We start from the raw sequence: 26,988 nt of genomic DNA, 5'->3' as shown, positions 1-26,988 counted from the left end.
CCGAGGGGCACCGTGTCTTCTCTTCGGTTGCCCGTCTCGGTTTAGCCCGTTCGTCAATATTTTCTTGCGGAAGAGATCTCTGTTAAGGGCGTCTTCAGCTGAGATATGTAGCATTTGCAGGTCTTCTTTGGTATTTCTAAACCAGGGAATTGTAGTTTTGGGGTTTGAATCAAAAAAGTGAAAGATTTCTTTAGTTAACTTTCTTCTGTCCATTCTTTTCAGATGACCGTAAAATCGTGCCCGTCTTTTTCTGATTGTGTCGGTGATTTTCTCTATTTTGCTGTAGACTTCCTTGTTGGATCTCTTTTGATGGATTCCATTTCTGTACTTTGATCCCAAGATTCCTCTCACAATTTTGCGTTCTCTTTTCTCCAGTTCTTCAAGGAGTCCTTTGTTGGCATTTAGAGACAGGGTTTCGGCTGCATATAGAACTACTGGCTTCAGAACTGTTTCATAGTGACGTATCTTGGTGTTTTGGGAAAGGCATTTTTTGTTGTAGATTGTGCGGGATGTTTGGTAGGCTATTTCCAGTTTGCGTACTCGCTCCTGAAGTGCTTCTTTGTCCAGTCCATTTTTCATGATGATCTCACCCAGGTATTTGAATTTGTCTACTCGGGTGATGTCCCCGTATTTTGTATGGAGTTTTGGTGGAGCCTCTTTGATGTTAGTCATTACTTCTGTTTTCTCAAACGATATCTGCAAACCAGTTTGTTCGGCAATTTTCTTTAAAATTTCAACTTGAGCTCTAGCGGTTTCTATGTCGTTTGAGAGAACAGCAATATCATCGGCAAATGCTAAGCAGTCTGTTGCGATCCCATTGGATTTTGTTCCTATTCGCAATGGACTGTAGTTGGTTTCCTGTAATCTCACCCGCCAGGTTCTGATGATCTTTTCAAGAACACAGTTGAAGAGTATCGGGGATAGCCCATCACCTTGTCGGACTCCTGTTTTGATGTCAAAGGAATGCGGAGACATCCGTGGAACTTCACCTTGGATTTTGTATCGGTCAGGGTGGCTCTAATTAATGCCAGCAGTTTCAAATCAACTCCAAATTCATTTAAGATGTTTAGCAGGACTTCCCGGTCAATGGAGTCGTACGCTTTCTTAAAGTCCACAAAGACAGACACATACTGCTTGGACCTTAGTGTACAATATCTGATGATCGTTTTGAGATTTTGGATCTGTTCAGCTGTTGAGCGACCTTTTCTGAACTCTCCTTGGTATTCATCTATTTGATGTTCGACTTGTGCTTCCAAACGCTCCAGGATGGCAAGTGATAGAATTTTGTAAGTCACGGGTAGCAAAGATATTCCTCTGTAGTTGTTGTTTTTCATCCTGCCTTTTTTGTGTAATGGATGGATCAAAGCTATTTTCCAGTCTTCGGGTAGGGTCTCCTTGTTCCAAATTTCTTCTATTTGCTTTTGCAAGATATCAAGTGATTCCTCTGGGGCATATTTCCATAGTTCTGCTACTACTGAGTCTTCCCCCGGCGCTTTGTTATTTTTGAGACGGGCAATATGGCGCTTGATCTCATCTCTGTCGGGTGGTCTGGAATCTGGGTACCTGAGTAAGGGTTCCTTGGTCTCAATGGCGCTTTGCGGTTTAGAGCAATTAAGTAAATTCTTGAAGTAATCTGCCAGAATGCTGCAATTTTCTTCATTTGACGTCGCCAGTGTGCCGTCCTTTCGCTCAAAGCATAGAGATGGTGGTTTATAGCCAGTGAGTTTGCGTTTGAAGGCTCTGTAGTACTCTCTGCTTTCATTCTTCCTAAAGTTTTGTTCTATCTTTTCAATGAGAGATTTTTCGTATTTACGTTTCTCAGTTCTGAACACCCTAGCTGCTTGGGCACGTTGGGTTTTGTAGGTTTCCCAATCATTTTCTGATTTTGTAGAGTAGTACTGTTTCCACGCATTGAGTCTTTCTTGGAGGACTGATTCGCAGGAACTATTCCACCAGGCATGCTTTTTGCTTCTCTTGATTTCTGCAACGTCTTTGGCGGCCTCAACAAGGAGACTTTTGGCGTTGTTAAAGTCACAGTCATTTGGTCTAGCCTTCTCCTGGAACTCCTCGACCCGTTGCCAAAGTTTATCATTGTCGAAGCGTGTGATCTGTTTGGTTGTCTTCCTTGTGTTTGCGGGAATTGGTTTGAATTTGATAAGAGACACATAATGATCTGAGGCCACATTGATGCCTTTCTTTACCTTGACATTCATAATCTCAGGGCTGTTTCTCCTGGAGATGGCAACATGATCAATTTGGAACTCTCCGAGCGCTTGGATGGGAGAACGCCACGTCATTTGCTTTCTGGGTAGATGGCGAAAGTGGGTCGACATGACCTGCAGGTTGTGATTTTCGCAAATGGTCACCAGTCTTTTGCCGTTGGGATTGGTTCTTTTGTGAGCAGGGTAATTTCCTATAACTTTCTTGTACTTCTGTTCACGACCTAGTTGGGCATTGAAGTCATCCAAAAGAAGCTTGACATGGTGTTTGGGGATTTCGTTTAATTTTTCATCCAGTAGGTCCCAGAAATTATCAACTTCGTCTGGATCAGACTTGTTCTTATTGTTTGTAGGAGCATGTGCGTTAACTAGGGCGTAGGTTTTGTTTGAGCATTTAATTGTGAGTATAGACAATCTGTCATTCACAGGTTCGAAATTTGCAACCGATTTAAGGATCTTGGTTCTAACAGCAAACGCGGTTCCAAGCATCACAGCTCCATTGAGGATTCCTCTTTGCGCTTTGCTCTTGAAAAATCGGTAGCCTTCGGATTCAAAAATCTCTTCATCTGGGTACCTTGTTTCCTGTAGGGCCATTATGGATATCTGATTTTCGTGAAGAGCGTTGGTAAGGGTTTTCAGCTTGCCAGTTTGTGTAAGTGAATTTATGTTGAAAGTTGCTAGAAAGGTTTTAGATTTTGGCCTGAGTGTTTGACTCTTCGGGGTACACCGAGACGCTCCGACTCGTCTCTTGCATGATGTCGATTCTCCCCCAGAATCCGAACGAGACTCGTGCGCCGTGGCGTTCACGACGAGGGATTTATCCGAAGATTTACCCCCTAGGGTATGTTTCTTGAAATGTTGTGCCATCATGCTTTTTGACTTGACTTTGCTTTGGACGGGTACCCATCCTTTTACAACTAGGGTTGTTAGCCCTAGAGGTTGCCTCAAGATGTTTTCTGGCTTCTGGTCATTTACCAGTCTTCGCCGTAACCCTGGCAAGGGACCAGTTTTTTTTTTCACGGTGGTATTTTATTTCCCTACTACCCTCTGACTCTGCTGGCGGCAGAGCCAGCGAGCTTCCCCAATTCCAATGGGACTCGCCCGATGGAGGTAACCGGTAAATCCCCACACGGGGATTATTATTATTATTATTATTATTATTATTATTATTATTATTATTATTATTGCTCCTGTTCTGATAATAAGAATATTATCTTCGATATAAATCTCCTGGCCCGAGAGACGGTGTCGCGTCTAGGAAGCCCGTCTCCCTCTTCAGGGCAGGAATAAAAATATTTAGTAGTTGCATGATCCGTCAACATTAGCATATTATTTGGGAAGGTATAAGCAATGTCAGACTCCTTCGGTGTCATGGCCATCGCATTTGACACAAATATTGGAGTAGGTACCCCAGAACTTCAAGGCTCTCTCATACCGTCATTATTTCCGTGGTATACTCTACATGAAACTCACATTGAGAATTGCCAATGTCGAAACTGTGATTTGAACCTTGGAATATTCGAAGAGTGCAGCTGCCCATTCTTATCAAGGAGCGTATGTTAATGTGCTCGTCTATGCAGGAAGAAGAGAGGAGTAGTTTTGGAACGTAAAGTGACATAACATATAAGTAGTTCCCTTTTAACTTTCAGTTTTTCGTGAAAAATAACCAGAAAAGGAATGAATGGTTTCCTATAAGCTTCTAAATGGTATTCTTCTTATTTTCGGAACAAAATAAATAGAATATATCTTTTCCAACTTTTGCAACCGTTAGTTGGTGAACAAACCGCACACGCAGATGAACCGGGAGCAACGAATTCTGAGCAAGAAATGTTCAAACACAGCTGGAAAGTATCCAAAAGGAAGCCGAAGGAGCACCAAGCTTTTCTATATCGAGTGCTGCAATGGCATATATTGGAGGGTATTTGGTAAGAGTTGTCGAAGACCACATGCCATGTCAAGAGTGTGTTGATAAAATTAGCAGTATCCAGAGCCCATCTCTACTGACGTTATTAATAAAAATCAAAGACAGAGGCGGTCTCAGGTATCCGAAACCAAGTTTTGTTTCACTGCTGATGAAACTGGGGAAAGTAACGGACGAAATGATATCGGTAACGCTGGGCAGTCCAAAAATAGCACAAACATTAACCGAAATACTGTTGCCACTTGTTGCTAAAAATCCTATTCTACAGTGTGGAAAAAGTGATAATCCTGACGAACTAAGCAGAATAATACCGCAGAAGTTTCTGCGCCCCTCTGTCACTAACTACGTTGATGACATGACAGATGAGTATCGCCGAGGATACTTCTTGAGAAGAAACACAATTTATGAGAAAAATAAAAAGGAAAATGGTTAAAGTCGTTCCTCTCTACTTAAAATCTAAGGTGCGATAGTGAAAATATCTAGTGCAGACCTTATATCCTTTTAAATGCCAGAGATAAATGTCGACAGTTATGTGTGTTATTTGAAATGAAAATCCACAGCTGAACTGAACTCCTAGGGGTAAAAGGTGAACATTTATTATTTTCTACTTCATTCTGCGTAGTAACGTATATAATATACAGGAAATATAGTGTAGAGGTAAATTTGTGCTGGTTTTAACACCCGTTTGCAATGCTAGCGAGTGCTGATGTGAGGTGGTATACTAGCGCTGCAGTGGTCAAGGCGCGCACTGCCAGGCGGACACTGTTTCTAAAGGGAGCACTGCGAGTGAGCAGGCTTTGTATTCCTTGTAGGCTAAGAAACAACATAAATACTGTAGCATCATGGGAACTATCGATTAAAATCGATATAAGTTCAAACAAGGTTAATCGATTGGCTAAAGTCGAATTCGATGCAATTCAGCGATATTATCTCCACAATGCTTGACGTTTTATGACTAATTAATTTGTTAGAAGGGCCCACTGATTGAGGTTAGACTTGAAATACTTTAAATACTTCACTTCGAGACAAACTGCCTTTAATTATTAACAACGCTCATTTCATGCTTACTTGGGTGCCATCTACAGAACGTGTATATAACTATTTACACGTTATGAATGACCTCCAGCGCCATCTAGAAAAAGAGACTGAAACTACCTGAAGCTAGCTACAGATTGGAACCAAAAGCCCTATTAGAGTTTCACCCCCCTGGGCCTAATCGCGGACGTTGAAGGTCAACGAACGAATTTATTGCGCCGCGGTATGGCAATTCCACCCTTGCGTTTTTTGTGCACATACTTCACAATTTCATCTGCGACTTCTTTAAAGCGTCCTTGTTGCGGACCACAAATGCATTTTTTGTGCAATACCCATTTTTAATCTCTCCTTGTCTTCACGCTAACGCCGAATATTGGCTTTTGTTAGGCCTATGGCGTATTTTCTTTCGGCTGCACGATTATTCTACATTTATGAGTGTTTAATAACCATTAACTTAAAATTGTCATCATAATATCGACGAGCACCCGTTGAAAATTTGCCGGCCATACGTGTTCCACGTATCTTTACAGTACGACGATCCATCACGAAAATATTCCTGATATCTATAAAACTTAATTTTACTAAGCGTCAGGTACATTGAATGAATTATAACTCTGCTACTGAGTAGCCATGGCCTTTCTAAGAATTCGAAGGCTCGCGTTTTTTATGCCATTGTGCAGATCTGAGAAACGACTGTGTAGAGCCGACTATTTCTGAGATCCAGCGACGTTACACATAGGCACTGAACAACCGGTCGCCGCGGGCTAGCGATGTATATTAAAGAAACGGTCGTTTATTGTCAACGAGTTTTGTGTGCACGCGCGGGGGGGGGGGGGGGGGGATGGCACCGCGGTTACTACGGTAGTTGCCAAGGCCGCGAATGCAAGACGACCCTTGATATTTCACATGATATTCTGAGGAAAAAAATTGTCGTCTTGGATTCGGAGAATACGGTATCACTCCAAAGGCTTCTGTGGCAAACATTTCCGTTTTCTTCTTCAAACGGCGTCACCTAACTTAACCGCACCTATTATCCGCGCACTTTTTAGCGATAGATTTACACCCTTGTGCTGAATCGGTCGACTTCGGTTATCTTCGAGATTCGTATAGGCAACCTTTGAAACACAAACTAAGAATCGCTTATCATCGCTGTGCGACATCTGGCGTTTACTTTAAGTACTCGTACTGTTGTCGTTTACACAACAGAGCCAAACTATAGAATTCGTGCTAGGAACACGTTTCGCACCGGGAAATGTTATATAGTAATATATATTGCGAGTGTGACACAGTTGTTGGCGTAAGATAATAAAGGTTTAGAAAATTCATATCGATCGATCATATTATCGATTCAATTCAGATTTCATTTCCATTCAGTTGGTAGTACTACCGGAACCGGCAGTGCTGCCTTCTTACTCCCCAACCGAGTACAAAAATATATCACAAAGTGCGCGTACTGTATATGTATCGTGAAAACACATTTCAAATGCATGTAGGGAAATGATAACCTCCTCGCTAAAATTTACATGGGAATAGCCATTTCGAAATTTAACTAGACGGGAGAAAATATGAACTATCCTCTGAAATCATTGATGTACTCTGCAACACCTTGGTGTGTATCACATTCTTACTTAATTTCAGCATATAACATTAAAATTAAGAAACCGTTTACTTCAGCCTTTATTTTTAACGAGTTAACAACTGCTATTGGCCACGTTATTTACGCATTTATTACGAAAACGTGTTATCCTCTTTCATTTCGAATTTCCTTTAGAAAACAGCAGTCGACGGGTATTACTGGACTAATCAACTCCGACATCGCCTTCGAATGTCGACGAGAGCGCTCGTAAATGCACATAGCGAGAAAACTATACCATACCTAAGATGATCGATCGCATTTTGTGGCAAACATTTCAGTTTTCTCATTCAAACAGCGTGACCTAACGTAACTCAACCGTACAATATTTATCGTGAATGCTTACGTACGGTATTTCAAGCGCCAGTAGAAAACTCTCTTCTCGCTATAAATTTACATGATAATAGCCTTTCTGAAATTAAACAGACGCGAGAAAATAGAAACTAACCTCTGAAATCAATTATGCACGCTGCCATATCTTGAGGTGTATTTCATCCTTAATCGCAGTATTTAGCATTAAAATTAAGCGATCGTTTCTTCGGCCTTTATTTTTAACGAGTTAACAACTGTTATCGGACACGTTACGCATTTATTACGCAAAAACGTCCTCTTTCATTTGAATGTTCTTTACAGAACAGCAGTTGACGGGTTTTACTAATCGACTCCGACCTCGCCTTCGAATGTCGACGAGAGAACTCGCTAGTGGACATAGTGAGGAAACGATACCGAAGATCGATCGCATGCAACACAATCGCTGGGGTGCATAAGTATCGGTAACGGAAAAAATCGCTCGGAATAACAGATGTGTCAGTGATAGTGCTCTCGCTGTAACCGGAGGATATTACACAGTCTAATATAGGAATTTCGAAGGGACCGGCAACATTGTCGTTATAACGGGGTTCTCGTTATATGCCTTACTCGCTATATCGGACGTCCACTGTATTTTATAAGACTTAATGAGGAAATACATTCCAATGCAATGAAGTTTTGGTGTAATGTTTGGTCATATACTATGCTCTTGTGTTATTTCTTATTTTGAAGGGATTAATCTAAGTTCCATTGTTTTTAGCTTGCAACTTGTAGAGATAAAAATTACTTTTTGTCACGGTTCTAGGTAAAAGCTATTATTGAACTTTAAAATTAGTGACATCTTGATGAATTTGTTATGGTGTCATTGGGCCATCTTCTTCTGTTGTACTCTATTCCTATGTTGTTGATGTGCCTTGCACTTGTTATGACATTCTGATGGTAGCTTGTTAGTTGAAACGTGGAATCAGGCTGTGGTGCAAGTTGTAAATATCTCGCTGTCAGATGTATGTAAGCTCTGTAAAATGGAGAAGTTTAAAGTTTATGAAAATGAAGAAATGAAAGGAAACGAGGGGATGATAAACGGGAGAACCTATTATGGAAATAAGTACTGCGGTGTTGACGCTTACCTTTAACTGCGCTGGGAATGTTTTCTTGTTGTGTGAAGCGTTTTCAGAGTACTGGTGGTTGTCAACATTCTGCTTCTTGTATTGTAAGTTTGTAATCTTGGAGGAGGGGAGTGAACTTGAGAAGGCGGGGCTATGGGCTTGTGGGTTGTGCGTAGGGAGGAGTTGCTTGCATCTGGTGGGGAAGAGGGCATGATGAGTTCGTCAGCTTAGTGGGAGTGCTTATTGCTTTTGTCTTAAAAACTTTTAAGAATTTATTATCTTGAAGATTTAATTTATGGAATAGGGTTAGTATCTGTTCTTAAAGGGGGCTTTTATTATCAATTGGACCATTTAAGTTTTGATTTGAATTGTATTTCTGGTCCAAAAATTGTAGAGGGTTTTCGAACTCGGTCATGAGTCTACCTCTATCAATTCTTTTTAAAATTGAAGTCATCATCAATCGTAGTGAAACTGTGTCCTGAATCTTTCATGAGGTTGCTCATTGCTAAGAATTTGTTATGTTTTTGAGCGTTGTAGTGCTCAGCATTTATCATCTCCTGGTTTGACCCACATACGAAAAATTACACTCAGCACATTTAAGTCTGTAGATGCCAGAACCAGAATATTTGTTGTTGATCGAATTAACTGTGTTATGATTGAAAAACAAATTTCAATCTGAGTTTCGAGTCGTGAAAGCTATTTTGATTTCATGCTTTTTTTAAGGGATTGGTAACTAGATGTATAATTGGATTAGTGTACGTGAAGGTTGCATATTATGGTTTGCTGTTTTCTATTGGAGAGAGGTTTGTGGCTAATTTCAGTTTCACCTTGTTGATTATTTTATTGATGATTAAGGGATTGTATCCATTGAAGCTGGCAATTTCTATTATGAGGTTTAATTCTTTCTTTAGATTCACAGTCGAAAGAGGAATTTTTAACGCTCTATAAACTAAGCTATAAAATGAGGCCTGTTTATGTGATTGTGGGGTAAAGAACTATGTTTTATGGTTATTGGGGTAAAGGACGGCTGTCTATAGATTTGGAAATAAAATTTGCCTGTGATTCTTGTGATTGGGATATCTAAAAAGTTGATTGAACTATTGTTTTCGTGTTCTTTAGTGAACTTAACACAATTATCTAAATTGTTTAAATAAGTTAGGATTTTATCACTATTGTTGCATCTATTGTCGATTATTGCCAGCGTGTCATCGATGTAGTGAAACCAAAGACACAGTCCGTTGGTGTTTTTTACTATTCTGTTTTGTTCAAGGTTGTCCATGTAAATGTCAGCGAGTATCCCCGAGATTGGGTCTCCCATGGCTAGACCTTCTTGTCCACGAACCTACTATGCTGGCGTAGCAGGGGGAGAGGTGATACTCCCACGTGGCGCGTCCCAGGTGGCGGATAGGGGGGTCCTAACCGGCTTGCCGGCGGACTTGAGAGAAATAAAATACCTCTCGCGGACCAAACACACTAACCCCTGCGGGTGGGGGACGCACATGTAGAATACACCCGCAGTATCCCCTGCCTGTCGTAAGAGGCGACTAAAAGGGGCGACCAAGTGATGATTGAATTAGGACCATGAAACTTCTTTTGATTCATACCTTCATGCGGGGAACACCATGGGTTGCCTGTACCTGCGAGTAGTACCACTACATTAGGTACAAAATAGGTTTGTGATTAGTAGCAGCAAGAGGGGGTTCTCCTGTGGGTTTCCAGTACCCGTGCGTCGTACCCATGTGAGCAACACCGCGGGTCTGGGCATTGCCTGTGAGTTGTACCACTATATGAGCGACACCGTGGGTCTGCGTGCCTGTGATTAGTACCCACTATGTGAGAAACACCACGGAATACTGCGACTCCCTGTGGTTAGTACACCTAGGTGAGGAACCTCATCAGTTTGCGTTGGCTACGAGTGGGGCCATTGTGTGAGAAACACCATAGGTTTGCGTTACCTATATGAAGTACAATACTTGTGAGTAGTACCATCTTGTGTGGAACACCGTGAGTCTTCGCTACTTTTGATTAGTACCCCAACATGACAAATACCATGGTTCTACTTTACTCGCGACATGTACCATTCTGAGGGGCCTTAGACCTGGTTTTTGGACCCCTTTAGATATCAAGCACCCTCGATTCAGGACTGTGCTTTATGAGTGGTCCCTTGGTCAGTAATAGTGTTATTTATGACCTTTTTTGAGTCCGATCCACTGTTTTTTGTTTGTTTCTTGTTTTTTTTTGGGTTCATGTACATCCATTCATTTTTCATAAATTTTTTTATATTGGTCAGTGGATCTTTTGAACTTTTTGTTATTTCATTTCGTACTATTAGGGGCCGATGACCTTGATGTTAGGCCCCTTTAAACAACAAGCATCATCATCATCATCATCAGACCTTCTTGTTTGTATATATTGTTATTAAAGGTAAACTAGTTATTGCGCAGAACAAAACTTAGTAACTTTATGATTTCATCTATTTCTATTAAACTTAAGGTACTGTGATTAGAAAGATTATTTTTTATAATTTCTACAGTTTCATTGACCGGAATGTTTGAGTACATATTAGTTGTCGAAAGAAATCATTGTGTGATAGGGTTGCAAAATGAATTTACTTAAAGTTTTGCAGAGGTCGATTGAGTTTTTTTATAGGGTGTTCATTGTGGAATTTAAAGTAGTTTTTAAGAAATTTATGAAGGAATAGTGAGGTTTTGTAAGTAGGACTGTTTCTGCTGTTGGTGGGATGAATAGGGACATCTTTTTTATGTATATTTGGCAGAGATGTGGCGGTGGGTAATTTGGGATTCATATTAATAAGTTTCTGATATTCTTGTTCATTAAATAAAAATTGTGAATTTTGAAGAAGTGTTGTCAGGTTGCGTGGGGTTTTCATGATGGGGTCTTTGGCGATTGTTGCGTAACTTTTATCGGAAAAGAACTCTTCTGTTTTTTTAATACAATCTTGTTTATTTATTGGTATCAAATATCAAGTAAACAATAACAATGTCATAATAACAAAAGCCGACACAGGCAACACTACAGTCCTAATAAATAAACAAGATTATATTTAAAAGGAAAACCGAAGAGTTCTTTTCCGATAAAAGTATCAAATAGACTTCATTATGATTAGCCAGACGTTCAGAAACCAGGTGCTGGATTGCAAAACTTTCCCAGGAGCAGACGTGGACTCTGACCACAACTTGTTGGTCATGAAATGCCTTCTGAAGTTGAAGAAATTGAAGAAAGGAAAGAATACATAAAGATGGGATCTAGACAAGTTGAAAGAAAAGAGTGTGAGGGATAGTTTCAAGGAACTTCTTGCACAAGGGCTAAATGAAAAGGCTGAAGGAAACACAATAGAGGAAGAGTGGATAGTCATGAAAATGAAGTCAGTAGGGTTGCTGAAGAGATGTTAGGAAGGAAGGAAAGATCAACTAAGAATCAGTGGATAACTCAGGAGATACTAGACCTGATTGATGAACGTCAAAAATACAAGAATGCTAGAAATGAAGAGGCCAGAAAAGAATACAGGCGATTAATGAATGAAGTGGATAGAAAGTGCAAGGTAGCTAAGGAAGAATGGCTGAAGGAGAAGTGCAAGGATGTTGAAGGTTGTATAGACCTGGGAAAGGTAGATGCTGCGTATAGGAAAATGAAGGAAACCTTTGGAGAAAGGAAATCTAGCTGTATGAATATTAAGAGCTCAGATGGAAAGTCACTTCTAGGGAAAGAAGATAAAGCAGAAAGATGGCAAGAACATATCCAACAGTTGTATAAGGTAAAGATGTAGATAATTTGGTTCTGGAACAAGAAGAGGCTGTTGATGCTGATGAAATGGGAGACCCAATTTTGAGGTCAGAGTTTGACAGAGCTGTGAGAGACCTAAATAGGAACAAGGCACCTGAAATTGATGACATTCCCTGTGAATTACTGACTGCCTTAGGAGAAACCAGCATGGCAAAGTTATTCCATTTAGTGTGTAAGATGTATGAGACAGGAGAAGTCCCATCCTATTTTTGGCAGAATGTTGTTATACCTATTCCCAAGAAAGCCGGTGCTGACAGGTGTGAAAACTACCGCACCATTAGTTTAGTATCTCATGCTTGCAAAATTTTAACATGTATTATGTACAGAAGAATGGAAAAACAAGTTGAAGCTGAGTTGGGAGAGGATCAGTTTGGTTTCAGAGGAAATGTAGGAACACGTGAAGCAACACTGACTTTATGTGTGATTCTTGGGGATCGAATCAAGAAGGGCAAGCCCACGTACATGGCGTTCATAGATCTAGAAAAGGCATTCGATAATGTTGATTGGACCAAGCTGTTTAAGATTCTGAAGATGATTGCGATCAGATACCGAGAACGAAGAATTACCTACAATCTGTATAAAAATCAGTCTGCAGTGATAAGAATCGAGGGCTTTGAAAAAGAAGCAGCAATCCAGAAAGGAGTGAGGCAAGGCTGCAGTTTGTCTCCCCCTCCCTCCTTTTCAATGTTTACATAGAACAGGCAGTAAAGGAAATGAAAGAGGAATTTGGAAAGGCAATCACAATCCAAGGAGAGGAAATCAAAACCTTGAGATTTGCCGATGATATTGTTATTTTTATCGGAGACTGCAGAAGATCTCGAGAAGCTGCTGAATGGTATGGACGATGTCTTGGGTAAGGAGTACAAGATGAAAATAAATAAGTCCAAAACAAAAGTAATGGAGTGCAGTCGAACGAAGACAGGTGATGCAGGAAATATTAAATTAGGAAATGAAGTCTTAAAGGAAGTTAGTAAAATAACAATGGCAGAAGTAAGGACTACATAAAATGCAGACTAGCACAAGCAAGGAAGAGCTTTCTTAAGAAAAGATATTTGCTCACTTCAAACATTGATATAGGAATTAGATGTTTTTGAAAACTTTCGTGTGGAGCGTGGCATTGTATGGATGTGAAACATGGCCAATAACTAGCTCAGAAAGAAAGAGAATAGAAGCTTTTGAAATGTGGTGTTACAGAAGAATGCTGAAGTGAGATGGATACATCGAATCACGAATGAATCGAATTGGTGAGAGGAGATTGATTTGGCTAAATATGACAAAAAGAAGAGAGAGAATGATAGGACACATCTTAAAACACCCAGGACCTGTGCAGTTGGTTTTTGAAGGATGTGTAGGTGGTCAGAACGGTAGGGGTAGACCAAGGTATGAATATGACAAGCGGATTAGAGCAGATGTAGGTTGCAATAGTTACATAGAAATGAAAAGGTTAGCACAGGATAGGGTGGCATGGAGGGCTGCATCAAACCAGTCTATGGAGGGATGACTCAAACAACAACAATGTTTACTTTGGTTCTTGAATCTTGAGTCTGTTTTAAAAGGGTGGATTTATTATTATTAGCTGTTTCTTTAAAGAGGGTGGATAGTTTCTTTTTTACTTCGTATCTGACGTTGTTTTGTCTTTCTAAGGGAATTTGTTTGTCTATGTTCGACTCTACCTCCTCGACTGTGGTAATTATATCCTCGGCTTTGTATGAGTTGGGCCAGTTATACTTTAGGCCTTGCCGGGCTGAGTGGCTCAGACGGTTAAGGCGCTGGCCTTCTAACCCCAACTTGGCAGGTTCGATCCTGGCTCAGTCCGGCGGTATTTGAAGGTGCTCAAATACGACAGCCCCGTGTCGGTAGATTTACTGGCACGTAAAAGAACTCCTGCGGGACTAAATTCCGACACCTCGGCGTCTCCGAAGACCTTAAAAAGTGGTTAGTGGGACGTAAAGTAAATAACATTATTATTTTTATTATTACTTTAGGCCTTTGTTAAACAGATGCATTTCACTATTTGAAAATGTAGTGTTGGTAAGATTGATCGTGGTTGGGGTGTTGTTCAAAGAGGAAGTGGGTGTGTGTGTTTCTATGCTGGTCAGATGCTTTAGATTGTGTTTCCTTAACACTCGAACAGTGGCTGGGTCATTTGTGACCCAGCTGTTATTTCTTTCTTCCCTACTACAAAGAAAAATATTTTTAGCATGTGTACAGCCAGGGAATATTATGTATTCTCAACGCGTGTGTCGTGTTAAGTTACATTCCTACAAATAAGCTATATGCATTATAATGTATTTTGTGTTTACTGATGTCAGATGATTGATCTCTAAAAAAGGAGATGGAAGCCTTTCTTGCTTTACTGTACATTCGCTGTGCCATAGGAGCAAGGGCTTAGAACTGGACTCATTGTGGGTCAGCGAAGTGGGGTAATCCTATTGTCCACATATTCCTTATTTGTATGGTTAATATTCTACATCAAAATACACTATGTGTATTAAATTAAAAAAAAAAAATATCCGGCTCAGGTACTGGTATATTCATTGGCTCTACACTTCATACAAATTGAGTCGTCCAGTTGCAAAACCCGTTATGTGCAGACAAACAAATTTTTCAGGAAGTGCGAAAAACTGTCATTTGTTATGCAACAAAGATAGAAGGTTGAAATTTTGTAATTAAACAGTAAGCGTTCATCTTCGCCATACCGCAAAATCTCCACTAAATTTCACTTGTAGAACCCATGTTTTTTGCAAAAAACATTTGGATATAACGAGTTTTGCAGCAGTTTTGTGGAGATAAAAGATATGTGCAGCTGTATATGGAATACAGTGTGCAGATTTATGGCAAAAGTGTTTTATTAGCTATGTTTGTAAGTATTACACTATGAAAATAGCATGAATGGAAATAATTTTAAGGTTAGGATATAATGTTTTGGTATCTAATCCCCGCTCTGTGTTTTAATGATTACATCAAGAAGTCATCACTCATTCAAAATGTTTTATAAGTTCCTTAACATTTTGTACAGTTATCTTAACAGTCCATTATTGTCCTCAACAGAATCTTCCACATCAATGTCATAGTCTTGCATTTCACTGTTTAAAGTTTGCCGCTGGTCAAGCAGTGCCTTGTAGAACGTGAGGTCATCGTTCCTTATCCACTTTTTCCCGTAATGTTTGGTCAGCAATGTGTGCAGGTCATTGAGATTTTCTTTCCACTGGTACTGGCACAATAGCAGAAAAGGGTTTTTCCCATGCATCAATATGCTTTTTGCTTCCACCACAATCGCTGTTATAGTTTACTTCACCTCTTATCACACAGTTGCCTGATTTTGTTCGTGTAAGTATGATCCTCTTACAGGTTTCTGGGACATAACAAACTTTTCTGCATAACACACGGTGGACATAACTTCTGCAGCAGTTCAGTTATTTGTCACCTTTAAACATATGGATTAAATGACCGTTGCTCACGTATTACGTTACTGGATTTTGTATTTGATGAGCTGCATACAATGGCGGTGATAACTTATTTCGAGAAAAGAAATGGACATAAAGGGTTTTGCCTGTTTTATCAGCCGTATGGTTCTGCCAAATAGTCCTAATTTTAATACCTTCCTTTCTTCCACATTTATTTTTAACTACCACAAGAACATCTTCGTGATCACTAACACCATCTCTTACTTTGATTTCTCTATAGAGCTCATCTGGTTTTACCAGCACCAATTCCAGACTGTTCTTCCCTCTGTTTGGTTCCATCACTTTCTGAATCAAGAAGCCCTTCCCATATTAACTTATTTGCCATTTGTTTGTCATGCTTCCTGTTGTTCGCATTACCTTCCCAATTGACATTTGGTAAATTGAGATCACCCGCTACAATCACGTTCCTTTCCTTGTCGTTTCCCACATAGCTGATTATCTTAAGTAATTCTGAATCAGCGTTAGCGCTACCTTTTCCTGGTCTGTACACTCCAAAGACATCAAGTTGCCTATTATCTTTAGAGATGGACCTTACACCTAGAATTTCTTGTTTGTCATATTTAACTTTTTCGTAGCTTATAAATTCTTCTTTCACCAGAATGAAAACTCCCCCTCCTACCATTCCTATCCTATCTCTACGATACACACTCCAGTTCCGTGAGAAAATTTCTGCATCCATTATATCATTCCTCAGCCATGATTCAACTCCTATTACATTATCTGGTAAGTATATATCTATTAAATTACTTAATTCTATTCCTTTCATTACAATAGTTACCCAGTTCAGCACTAACATTTTTATGTCATCCCTACTTGACTTCCAGTTCCCTGTTCCCTTATCACTGCTCCCTAGGCCACCCCATTTCCCTGAATGTACCTCCCTATAAATCTTCTAAACAAATTTTCTAACTTATATGTACCACTGCAGTTTAAGTGAAGGCCATCTGAGCGCAGCTCCCTATCTCCTACCCACCCATTAGGATCTAGAAATCTCAGTCCCAGTTTCCCACCTACCCACTCCATAGTCTCATTTAAATCCCCAATCACCTTCCAGTCAGTATCCCTCCTACACAGTATTCCACTGATAACAATCTCCGCTTCCTTAAACTTAACCAGTGCTTCATTTACCAGATCTCACACATCCCTGGCTCTAAAATCCTTAGATGCGTTTGCATCATGTTAAAATGTTTCATTAATGCTTCCTGTTAAAATATCTTGAAAAACGCTGAAAAGTTCCTCTGTTGGGAATTGTCAATGTTTGAGTAAAGGACAGCACATGAAGATATGATTAAATAGCTGGCACATTTTTAGATTGCAGCTGGTAGAGATTTGCAATGCAATGCGATGTCCATGAAGTTAACCTTTCGTTGCAGAATGTGGTGCATGGCCTACTGTTGTGTGCTTCGTACTAACGGGAAGGTGACCGATTTTTACATTTAAGTAGTTTCATTTCTCAGCCTTTGCTGGATACATGGGACGTATGTACATATATAGGTTTCATCCATGTAGACTATAGGCCTATCCTTCGCCCGATACTGGGCAATTTTTTCTTCAAATAAACAAATGTTTTGTATTTTATGTCATGTTTTTCCATTATGATGCGCTTGTTAGTGTTTGTCTGTTTCCAATGATATCCTAATGATCGAAGGATTCGCTTGACACTAGTATTGGATCTTTTGAAATTTAAGTCTTTAACTAACTTTGCACAAATTTTTGAAACTGTAGGTAAACATTTTTCGTCTAAATAAAAATTGTTAACAAGACGACGTACGGCACCTTCGTTAAAGTCGTCCAGTCCAGTAAAATTCTTTGTGCGCATTCTGTTTTTGTTTGGTGTTTCAAACAAGCTATCCATAGGTTTTCCTAAGTCTATCGCTTTTCGTTTTTCACTCTTAATCCGTGCCACAGAACTTTCTGACACTCCAACAGATGCTGCTACTCTTTCCTGCATTTTCTTATAATCTATCACAAACTTTTCTTCTATTGCCTCCCTTTCCATAAAGCCTATAATGTTCAGGATTGCTGCACGAGTCTGACTCTTAGCACCTTATGATGCAGGCTACTTTTAACGCCTTCCATACTGTCACAGATAGGCCTAACGCACACCATCACTAACCACAGATACTACAATACGAGAAATTAGAGAGGAGCACGCGACAGCTGAGTGTAAACTTATGCACTGAACTGTCCTTATAGCAGGAGCTCTGTTAGGAGGGGATGCGCTACGTGGGATAGTCCAAAGTGCGCATGCGCTGCCAGACGTCTTCCTAGCTGGCCTGATCTCTACTGTGCTGCAACACACACGGAAGCGAGTCACTTACTCCCCTCGTCATAGGAAAGTTCGATATGCCACCTTGTTTTACGGCCGTTGTGCGCTTTCAGTGCAAGTACAAGGCCTCTAAACAATGCATCTAAACAATGCAAAGAGTACAGTAGGTAATCCAAAATATAAAGCATTTGCACAGGGGAGCCAGCATAATTTGTCCTCGTCTTTGAATAGTGATTTTTTTCTTTCGTTATGTGAGGTTACGTTTGCCAATGATTTACCCAAGTGCATGATTTGAAGGTGCTCAGATATGTTAGCCTCATGTCACTAGATTTACTGGCACGTAAATGAACTCCTGCAGGGCTAAATTTTGGCACCTCAGTGTCTGTGAAAAGCGTATATGTGGGATGTAAAGGAATTATTATTTCATGAGGTCCCATAAATTTGTTATGCGACATCAGCTTGAAGATTCAAGTTACATAATCTCATATTTGAATGTAATAGATTGTTCATAATGGAAAATAAGAATTTTTCTTCAGTAATTTGCAGATTTTATGCGCGACACTGCTTGTACAACAGTTATGAAAATGCTCCTAAAGGAGTATGCATATATCATTTCATATCGTATTGTACACTGCAGTAATCATCTTTATTGCTGGTTTCAGAAACCATGCAATGTGACTAAGAGTGATGTCACGTTGACCACATGGCACTCAAGAATACAGTTGGTGTTATGGTTGAGTGTTGTAACCGCTGACTTCTCACCAAGGCAGCCAAGGTTCAAATGCTGGTCAGTACCATGGGATGTTACAAAAAAAATCGCAGCTGTGTAGATTAGAGGGTCCCTTGGCTATGATCTCAATATCAGCAGTCACATGAAATTAAGAGCTTGCCTTTTTCTTCTTCTTTCATTCCAATATCTACTTGTGATCTGGCTGTGCAATAGTTGTCTTGCATGGTCCTTAATGAGCTATTGTATTGTCTTTAGTGATTATTTTACTGTCATGTGAATCCTGTTTTATTTTATTTTTAGACTTGTACCATTGGAAACTAGGGAAGATGTGGAAGCCTTTTATCACCAGAGGATAGAGATGTTGCACGATACCTTTGGTGTTCTTTTGTTCCTATATTCAGTCATGTGCACCAAAGTAAGTAATACATTTATTTAAATAATTGATTTCTTGATATGCATTTTTAGATTAATTTTGGAGTGTCAAGATTAATCCCTTTACAGGGAGCCCGTAGATTCCCATTGGGTGGACCATTTCTGAATACGTTAAGTAAATGTCAGGGTATTAAAATGGGAAAACATTGAGGGATAGAAATAAAATCAAATTGAGGTACAGAACAATTTCATTTATTAATAAAAACTCATTAATTTAGGCCAGAATGAAGTTCTCAGTACTAAATTCAACGTCATAAGTTACGAATGAATTTCAAATTTGTATTAATGGGTTTCTTTGACACTTCAAAAATTCTTGAAATTAGTTACTCTTTCATTTCTTCAGCCTTTAAATAAATTAGAACCTCAGTGGGACTGTATGTAAGTGCTTCACAGAATTTTCACCAAGTACACTCAGAACTTTTGAACTTTTGTGTCCTGTGCTGTAAAGATTACCTGTTACGAGTACATTCTTCAAGCATAAGGCTATTCAGCACTACAAATGGGAGGGTAGGGTCACTAGAGTGTTCCAGTCTTAAAATGCAGTACAGCAGTAATGGGATAATTCTGTCTCTTTCCTTCTCCCATGTTTTGCGGGTAGCGCTGTCCTACTCTAATGCAGTGCGTTTGCCAAATATCCGTAAATCAGAATGTTATCGGTTAAAATGGGTGAAGATTATGTTATGTACAGAATTTCAAGGCACATTTGATGCCGTTAACAAAAAAAATGTAAAAAAATAATTTAATGTGAAAATGGTAATGTAATGGAAAGTTACGTCAAATGCAAAATCTTCATTTCATAGAACTTATCATGTCATGACTTCTATTTTATATTCAGTATTTTCCTAATTTTTTCACTGCTGGTAAAGAAACATTTCAGCTCGATGTAGATAAGTTTATTTTTAAATTCAAATGATAAATTGCAGTATATGCATTTATTTTCAGTCATGTTCAGGGATTTTTATGTGCAGGCACGAAAAAGTCAGTCGCTGGTCAGCGTCTTTTCTATTGAATTTACACAGGGGGTCAAAACGAGGCAAATGGACTTCAGATATGGAAGTTATTTTAAAAACAATCCTGAAGTTCTTATCTTGCTTAGTTCTTAATTTGTGACAGGAAGAATGTCAACTTGAATTTTGGTTTCGCGCGACTCAGCTGTCTGGCTGGTTGAAGTACCGGTAGTGATCTCCGTAACATGCGCTTTTAACATTTCCAGATAGTTGCATGCAGTGCAGTGCTCATTTTGTCAGTAGTATTTATAATAGTGATTAAATACATATCAGTGACATATGTACAATTCTTGAGGGTAAGTGTATTTCGTTTGTGTGGTTCGCGAGTTCGTGCTCGTGCGTGGGGATCTTAGTTCGAAGAAAAAGTGCAGAAGGATGTACAAATGAAAAGGAAACATTCCGTAGTACAAAGAACAAAGGCAGAAATGTGTACACGAAAAAGTCAGTCGCTCGCCACTGTCTTTGCTATTGACTTGGCATGGCGTGGTTAAAGAAAAGCAGACGGTCTTCGGATATGAAAGTTATTTTTAAATCATACCTCAAACCTTACCTCGCTTATCTCTTAATTTATGACAGGGAGAACGTCTCGTTTGTTTACGTTTCACGAGTGACTCGGCTGGCTGGCCAGTAGGGATCTCCCAAACAGTGAGCATTTAAATATACAGACAGTCGTGTGCAGTGGTGTTCATTTAATCATTATTATAAGATTGGTTAAATAAAAATCATTGATAAATGTATAGTTCTTGAGGACAAATGGATTGTGTTTGTGTAGTCTGTGTAGTTGTGGGTTCGTGCTTGCGCGGGGGGTTCTTTGTTCGAAGAAAAAGTGCAGAAGGATGTACAATGGATCGTCAAATTAAAAAAAACTTTCCGTAGGTAAACTCAGGGGAAAAGATCGCAATATTATAATGAGTGTCCTAAATTATTTTTTAAAGACTATGAATGTGAGTAGCGCAGTCAGTGAAACAGCTAAATCTGCAGGTTGTTCTGAAAGAGCAATCTATGCTATAAGGAAGGAACACGCACATGGACCTTTGCAAACTCTCGAGAAAAAAAAAAAAAAAAAAAAAAAAAGAAGGACGGCAGAAAAATGCAAGGAAAATTAAATATGATGAAATTGTGCCAAGTGGAGTGCATCGGGTGGTTCACTCTCTTTTATTTGCTAACATACCACCGACATTGAACGCGATTTTGAGTCGGGTAAATGTAGACGATTCTTTGCCACGATTTTCCAAAACTACATTGTATCGCTTCTTACATGATATAGGCTTGCATTATGTAAGACGGGGTAATAAAGCAGCTTTCATTGAAACCGATGAAATTATTAATTGGAGGCACAGATATCTCAGAGAGATAAAACGTTTGAGGGCACAAAATAAAGCTATAATTTACACAGATAAATCATGGGTAAATATTGGGCAGACAGCGACAAAAGAATGGAAGGATACGACAGTGAAAAGTCCACGGCAGGCCACCATTGAAGGGGTGAGTTCGGGACTTGGGCTACCGAAAAGCCGAGGAACGAGATTCGCCTTAGTCCACGCAGGTAATGAACATGGTTTTGTTCCAAATGCTGAACTAACATTTTTATGCCATAAAAACACAGCGGACGCCCACGAGGAAATGACTGGTGAAATTTATGAGTAGTGGTTTTCGGAACAACTTGCCGAACACTACCGAAGGTATTATTATCTATAAGTTTCATTTCCGTGTTGATTGGATGCACGTATACAGACAAGAAATGTGTTCCACCTATCAGTACTTTATTTATTAATAATAATAATGTTATTTGCTTTACGTTCCACTAACTACTTTATTAAGGTCTTCGGAGACGCCGAGGTGCCGGAATTTAGTCCCGCAGGAGTTCTTTTACATGCCAGTAAATCTACCGACACAGGGCTGTCGTATTTGAGCACCTTCAAATACCACCGGACTGAGCCAGGATCGAACCTGCCAAGTTGGGGTTAGAAGGCCAGCGCCTTAACCGTCTGAGCCACTCAGCCCGGCACTTTATTTATTATAAACAGATTCACAGCAGTACTGGTTTCGGCCTTCCATGGCCATCATCAGCTGGTATATTACAATACTGTAGCCATTAGACATGTCACAAAGATATTATGATTATAGCATCCGGATGTCTAAAGGGGTTAAAAATAAAATATATTGTAGTAATGTTTTGTCTATGTGGGGTTAAAATAGTGTCAATGATCAATGTGGCAGTGAAGGCTACAGTAAGCTAAAACTTATTAAGTGTACATTAAACATATTGAGCACAATAGTCATATTAAGGGCCTGTACTACGACTGTCAGGTAAACAGCCAGATACATAGGCTGCAGTTTTGCAAACTAGAAGTTAAATATTTTCTTGCATACTACCAGCGGATTTTAACCACGGTATTGTAATTAAAAATAGGAAAGAATTTCCACCAATCAATACTTGTTTTTTTTTTTACTTATATTAAGCTACAGGACCGGTTTCGACCCCATATACAAGGTCATCTTCAGCTGAACCATGAATACATATTTATATGATGAAGCTTTGATTAAATTGCATTGTCGAAGGAATGTTATATGATGTGCATTTAGTCACATACAAATGGGGCATGTCTTATCGTGCATTGGCATATATGTCAGTATGTACAATATTGCAACTGTATGTCTAAAATATTATGTTGAGGTCTTAAAATTAGTGTATAAAACATATCTTCACTTAAGCTAACTTATATATATATATGTACATGATAAAATACAATATATAAAAAACATTCCGTGCACATGAACATTCGTATCTTGCTTGTTGGTCAATTCATCAACTCTCGTATTTAAGTCCCATTTACATTTGTACACTCAGCTGCTGTTCTTGGAGTTTAAAAGATATGGTTGTAATATCTCTCATAGCTCAATCTTATCTTCCACAGATAAACATAACACCATTGCACAGCTACAAATGGGAAAGGAGCCATTACTTTGAACCCAATTTTACGGACGCCACAGGACAACAAGATTTGATTCTAACATAAGGATACATACATAGCAGAGCTGAACGTATCTTAGCCGAATTTTATCCATACATCTGGCACCCTTGTTTTTAAAATTGGAAAGTGTTTTATCCCACATGAAGACTAATCTTTTACTCATGCAATTTTACAACCATATCTTTTAAACTCCAAGAACAGCAGCTGAGTGTACAAATGTAAATGGGACTTAAATACGAGAGTTGATGAATTGACCAACAAGCAAGATACGAATGTTCATGTGCACGGAATGTTTTTTATATATTGTATTTTATCATGTACATATATATATATTAGTTTAAGTGAAGATATGTTTTATACACTAATTTTAAGACCTCAACATAATATTTTAGACATACAGTTGCAATATTGTACATACTGACATATATGCCAATTCACGATAAGACATGCCCCATTTGTATGTGACTAAATGCACATCATATAACATTCCTTCGACAATGCAATTTAATCAAAGCTTCATCATATAAATATGTATTCATGGTTCAGCTGAAGATGACCTTGTATATGGGGTCGAAACCGGTCCTGTAGCTTAACATAAGCAATAAAAAAACAAGTATTGATTGGTGGAAAATCTTTCCTATTTTTAATTGTGTAATTCGTCAGTACGGAAATGAAGATTATAGATTACGATACGGTATTGTAATGCGGAAGATGTAGTAACATTTTTATTGGGTTGGTAATAAGGTTACTGAAAATATAGTGAAATTTAGCACGGTGGTACACGTGTTCCCTGGTGTTTTCGTTTGTTTAGCTCTATTCCTTTTGAAATTGTATTGCTAGAACCCAGTATCAGACTCTTATTAAGCTATAATGTGGAAGTTCAGTTCAAAAACGGAATTAGGACTGAAATATACACATATGAAGAAATGTTAAAATTAATTGACTGTATAACGAAACTGAAACTGTTAGAGAAAATGAAAACAATGAAAATGTAACCTGGATGCAAAAGTTAAGATTCAGGTTATGTGTCTTTTCTTGTCTAGTACTATTTACGAGGATGCGCGTTACGGTGAAAGTAAAGTTTATATTCGTGATTAATGCCACTGATCCAGCGTAGGATCTTTTTTTGCTAGGGGCTTTACGTTGCACCGACACAGATAGGTCTTCTGGCGACGATGGGATAGGAAAGGCTTAGGAGTTGGAAGGAAGTGGCCGTGGCCTTAATTAAGGTACAGCCCCAGCATTTGCCTGGTGTGTAAATGGGAAACCACGGAAAACCATTTTCAGGGCTGCCGATAGTCGTAGGATCATTAATTTTATTATTAATTAAATTTATTGTTTGCTCATTGAATAAGTAGTTAGTTTCTTTCTTTTCAATACAATGTGAGAATAGTAACTGCCAAACATTTATCTCACTTTAGCGTAAATACTTTTGTAGCAGGTTGTTATGAAGTAAAAGAAATATAACCTCCTTAACATCCTCATTCCATGGACGAATCACCATGAACAATGTCGTATTCCTTTACCCCATATGTGCGTCGCGGATTGATTTGGAATGGAACCCACGCTTTTGACATGCATTTTAATGATTAGGAAATGTGTACTATCACCTCTAGTACCCTACTGACTATCAATTAGAAGGTAAATAAAATGTTAGACTATTGGGACTCGAACCCACAAAAAACTGCATAGCAGCAAATGATGCTGCGCTAACGACCACGGCTACCCATGAAGCTTCATGTTGATTGCTTGTGTGCTACTCATATAGTCAGTAGCAACAACTTGCTAGTTTGGGAAACCTTTAAGAATTCTGTGATAGCTGGACAGGAAGCATGACATACTTTATAAATATATACATAGATTACATTGTAACAACTTAATTTCGCACAGCATCATGCAGATGTATATATTCATCTTGATGTGTAGCCATCTTGATTCTTTACAGTGGTGTCCCTGATAGGAACAAAGTCCCAGATAAGAGCGTTAACAGCCTCTCCAACTTCGGCATAGCTATACTCGAGAATATTTTCCCAGATTGCACATAAACGGAAGGCGTAGTATGCATTTTCAACCGAACTTCCAGTTAAATGTCCAAACTGCCAAATAAATTTTTACCGCACTCTTATCTGGCTGTCGTAGTACAGGCCCTAAAATACATAAAACATAGTATAAAACACTTGATAAGTTTAAACATACTAAAATGTAAGGTATATGTATGTTAAAACACTTGTTAAAATTTGAGAGTTCGTGTTGAGTGGAGTTCCTTCTTCAAGCTTCCTTATAGTTCTTGCACTTGTATGGCTATGTTAATTTAGTTGCATAAAGTGATCTTCGAGAATATTGTATTTGGCTAATATATTGCACCCTTCTTACCTCGCTACTCAGCCGGAGAACGAGAGTCTCAGTCGTAGACCGTTCGTTTTCTATCTTTGCAAAAATTTTTAGGGCAGGAATAGAAATAAGGACTAGCGACAATAAAATCAACACATCAAATATTAGGTTTTAACATTTATTACAAATCAACACTCTTAAACAACAATTTAAATCGGACAGAATCTTGGAATTTAAACATCTTCTCTGCCAGTCCGTTCGATACAACGTAAATATTCTTCCCATAATTCTGGTAACATAATTTCTGGGAATACACAGACGAGGATTAGCCTACATCTGACATAATAAAATAATAAACGGATTTTTATGAGAAGACCTCTCTCTAATATTAACATGATTATTTACAAATTAAATTTTTAATAAATATTTTCTGATTCATTTATCGTCATCGATTAAATTATATCCCTTCCTGTTTAACGAGTTAAATTAACGTTACTTCAAGTAGTTTGAAACTAACAGAAAAAAAAAATTCTGTCGAAATATTATTCAACATGTCTTCCTCAGATTTAATTTTACAAAATGAAAAATTTTCCATAATTATCACTTCAAAATTTCCATAATAAGTACTCAAACTAATGCAATATCCTTCTTCAGTATTACACACATTGAAAAATTCTAGTATTGTAGGCTTTACAATAAATTGTTTGTGACTCCTGTCCATGTACATAACACTTGCTTATTTATTTTTATCTAAGACATTAAACCCTTCTCTACCTAATTTCGGAATAAAATTCACGAAAGATTTACTTTTCAACAAATGGGAGCAACACAAACAACGATATTTTCAATCAGTACTCACGCAATGAAGACGTGATCGAGTCAAATTGTAATCACGAGAAATATCACAATCCACAGAAATAATTATTCACACACACAGCCTTCACACTGGGGTACACGGTAACAGTTTACTATGTTTACAACGATTTCTAGTCCACGAGTTTTACATTTTAATTTTAATCTAAATCTTAGAAAATTTTTGATGACGGTATTGGGTAAAGAAATACCATTTGCATCAACTAGGAGTGTGATGATGTCAGGATTATCACTTAAATAAAGAAGATAGATTCAACAACGATGCTCGTGAGAATATCTACGATGGATATCATCGGAGAAAATTATCGTTACAGAAACGCACATAACGCAGGTCAAATATAAACGTACCCGTTTATGGTTCATGAGTCACGATATTATTATTACTTAAAATCAGTGGCTATCGACTAACGTGCTCCACCTGAAGAAATTATGTTCAACAACACATATTCTTCACATGAGACTCAATAAATGGATTCACAAGTCCAACACATAACTGATCCATTCCCAAGTCCATAAATGCAATAAATAATCCTTCAAGATTCGGCCGTCTTCCAGGCTCACATTTATCCTGCTAGAGCACATATTAATATTTCACACACAAGAATAAACGATATTTACACTCATGACCCTTAATTTCTTATTTAACCCGTGACGGAATTTAATTATTATTATTATTATTATTATTATTATTATTATTATTATTATTATTATTATTATTAAGTGTGCGAGATCACAAATCCGCGTAAGCTAAGGCTCGATAAATTACCAGATGACACTAACATGCCTGAAAATCCACATAGAGAAAAACAATAATGTATAGAGAAAATTCGACATAAATGTGCCGACAATCTGCCCCACATGACTTCAAAACAGAAAA

The 26,988-nt window shown here is 38.6% G+C and overlaps 1 protein-coding gene across 1 annotated transcript in view; it reads left to right on the top strand.

Moving 5' to 3' along the window:
* The window catches only part of LOC136863963 (ubiquitin carboxyl-terminal hydrolase MINDY-3 homolog), a 323,174-nt gene that overhangs the window by 75,505 nt on the left and 220,681 nt on the right, over window positions 1–26,988 (top strand). Inside the window, exon 4 of the mRNA XM_067140422.2 lies at window positions 18,794–18,908. Coding sequence (XP_066996523.2) covers window positions 18,794–18,908 — 115 coding nt within the window. The remainder of the gene's footprint in view (window positions 1–18,793; window positions 18,909–26,988) is intronic.

This window comes from Anabrus simplex, chromosome 2, assembly GCF_040414725.1.
Source record: "Anabrus simplex isolate iqAnaSimp1 chromosome 2, ASM4041472v1, whole genome shotgun sequence".
Lineage (NCBI taxonomy): Eukaryota > Metazoa > Arthropoda > Insecta > Orthoptera > Tettigoniidae > Anabrus > Anabrus simplex.
The sequence above is the reverse complement of the archived record's forward strand: the minus strand, read 5'-3'. Positions and strand labels throughout refer to the sequence as shown.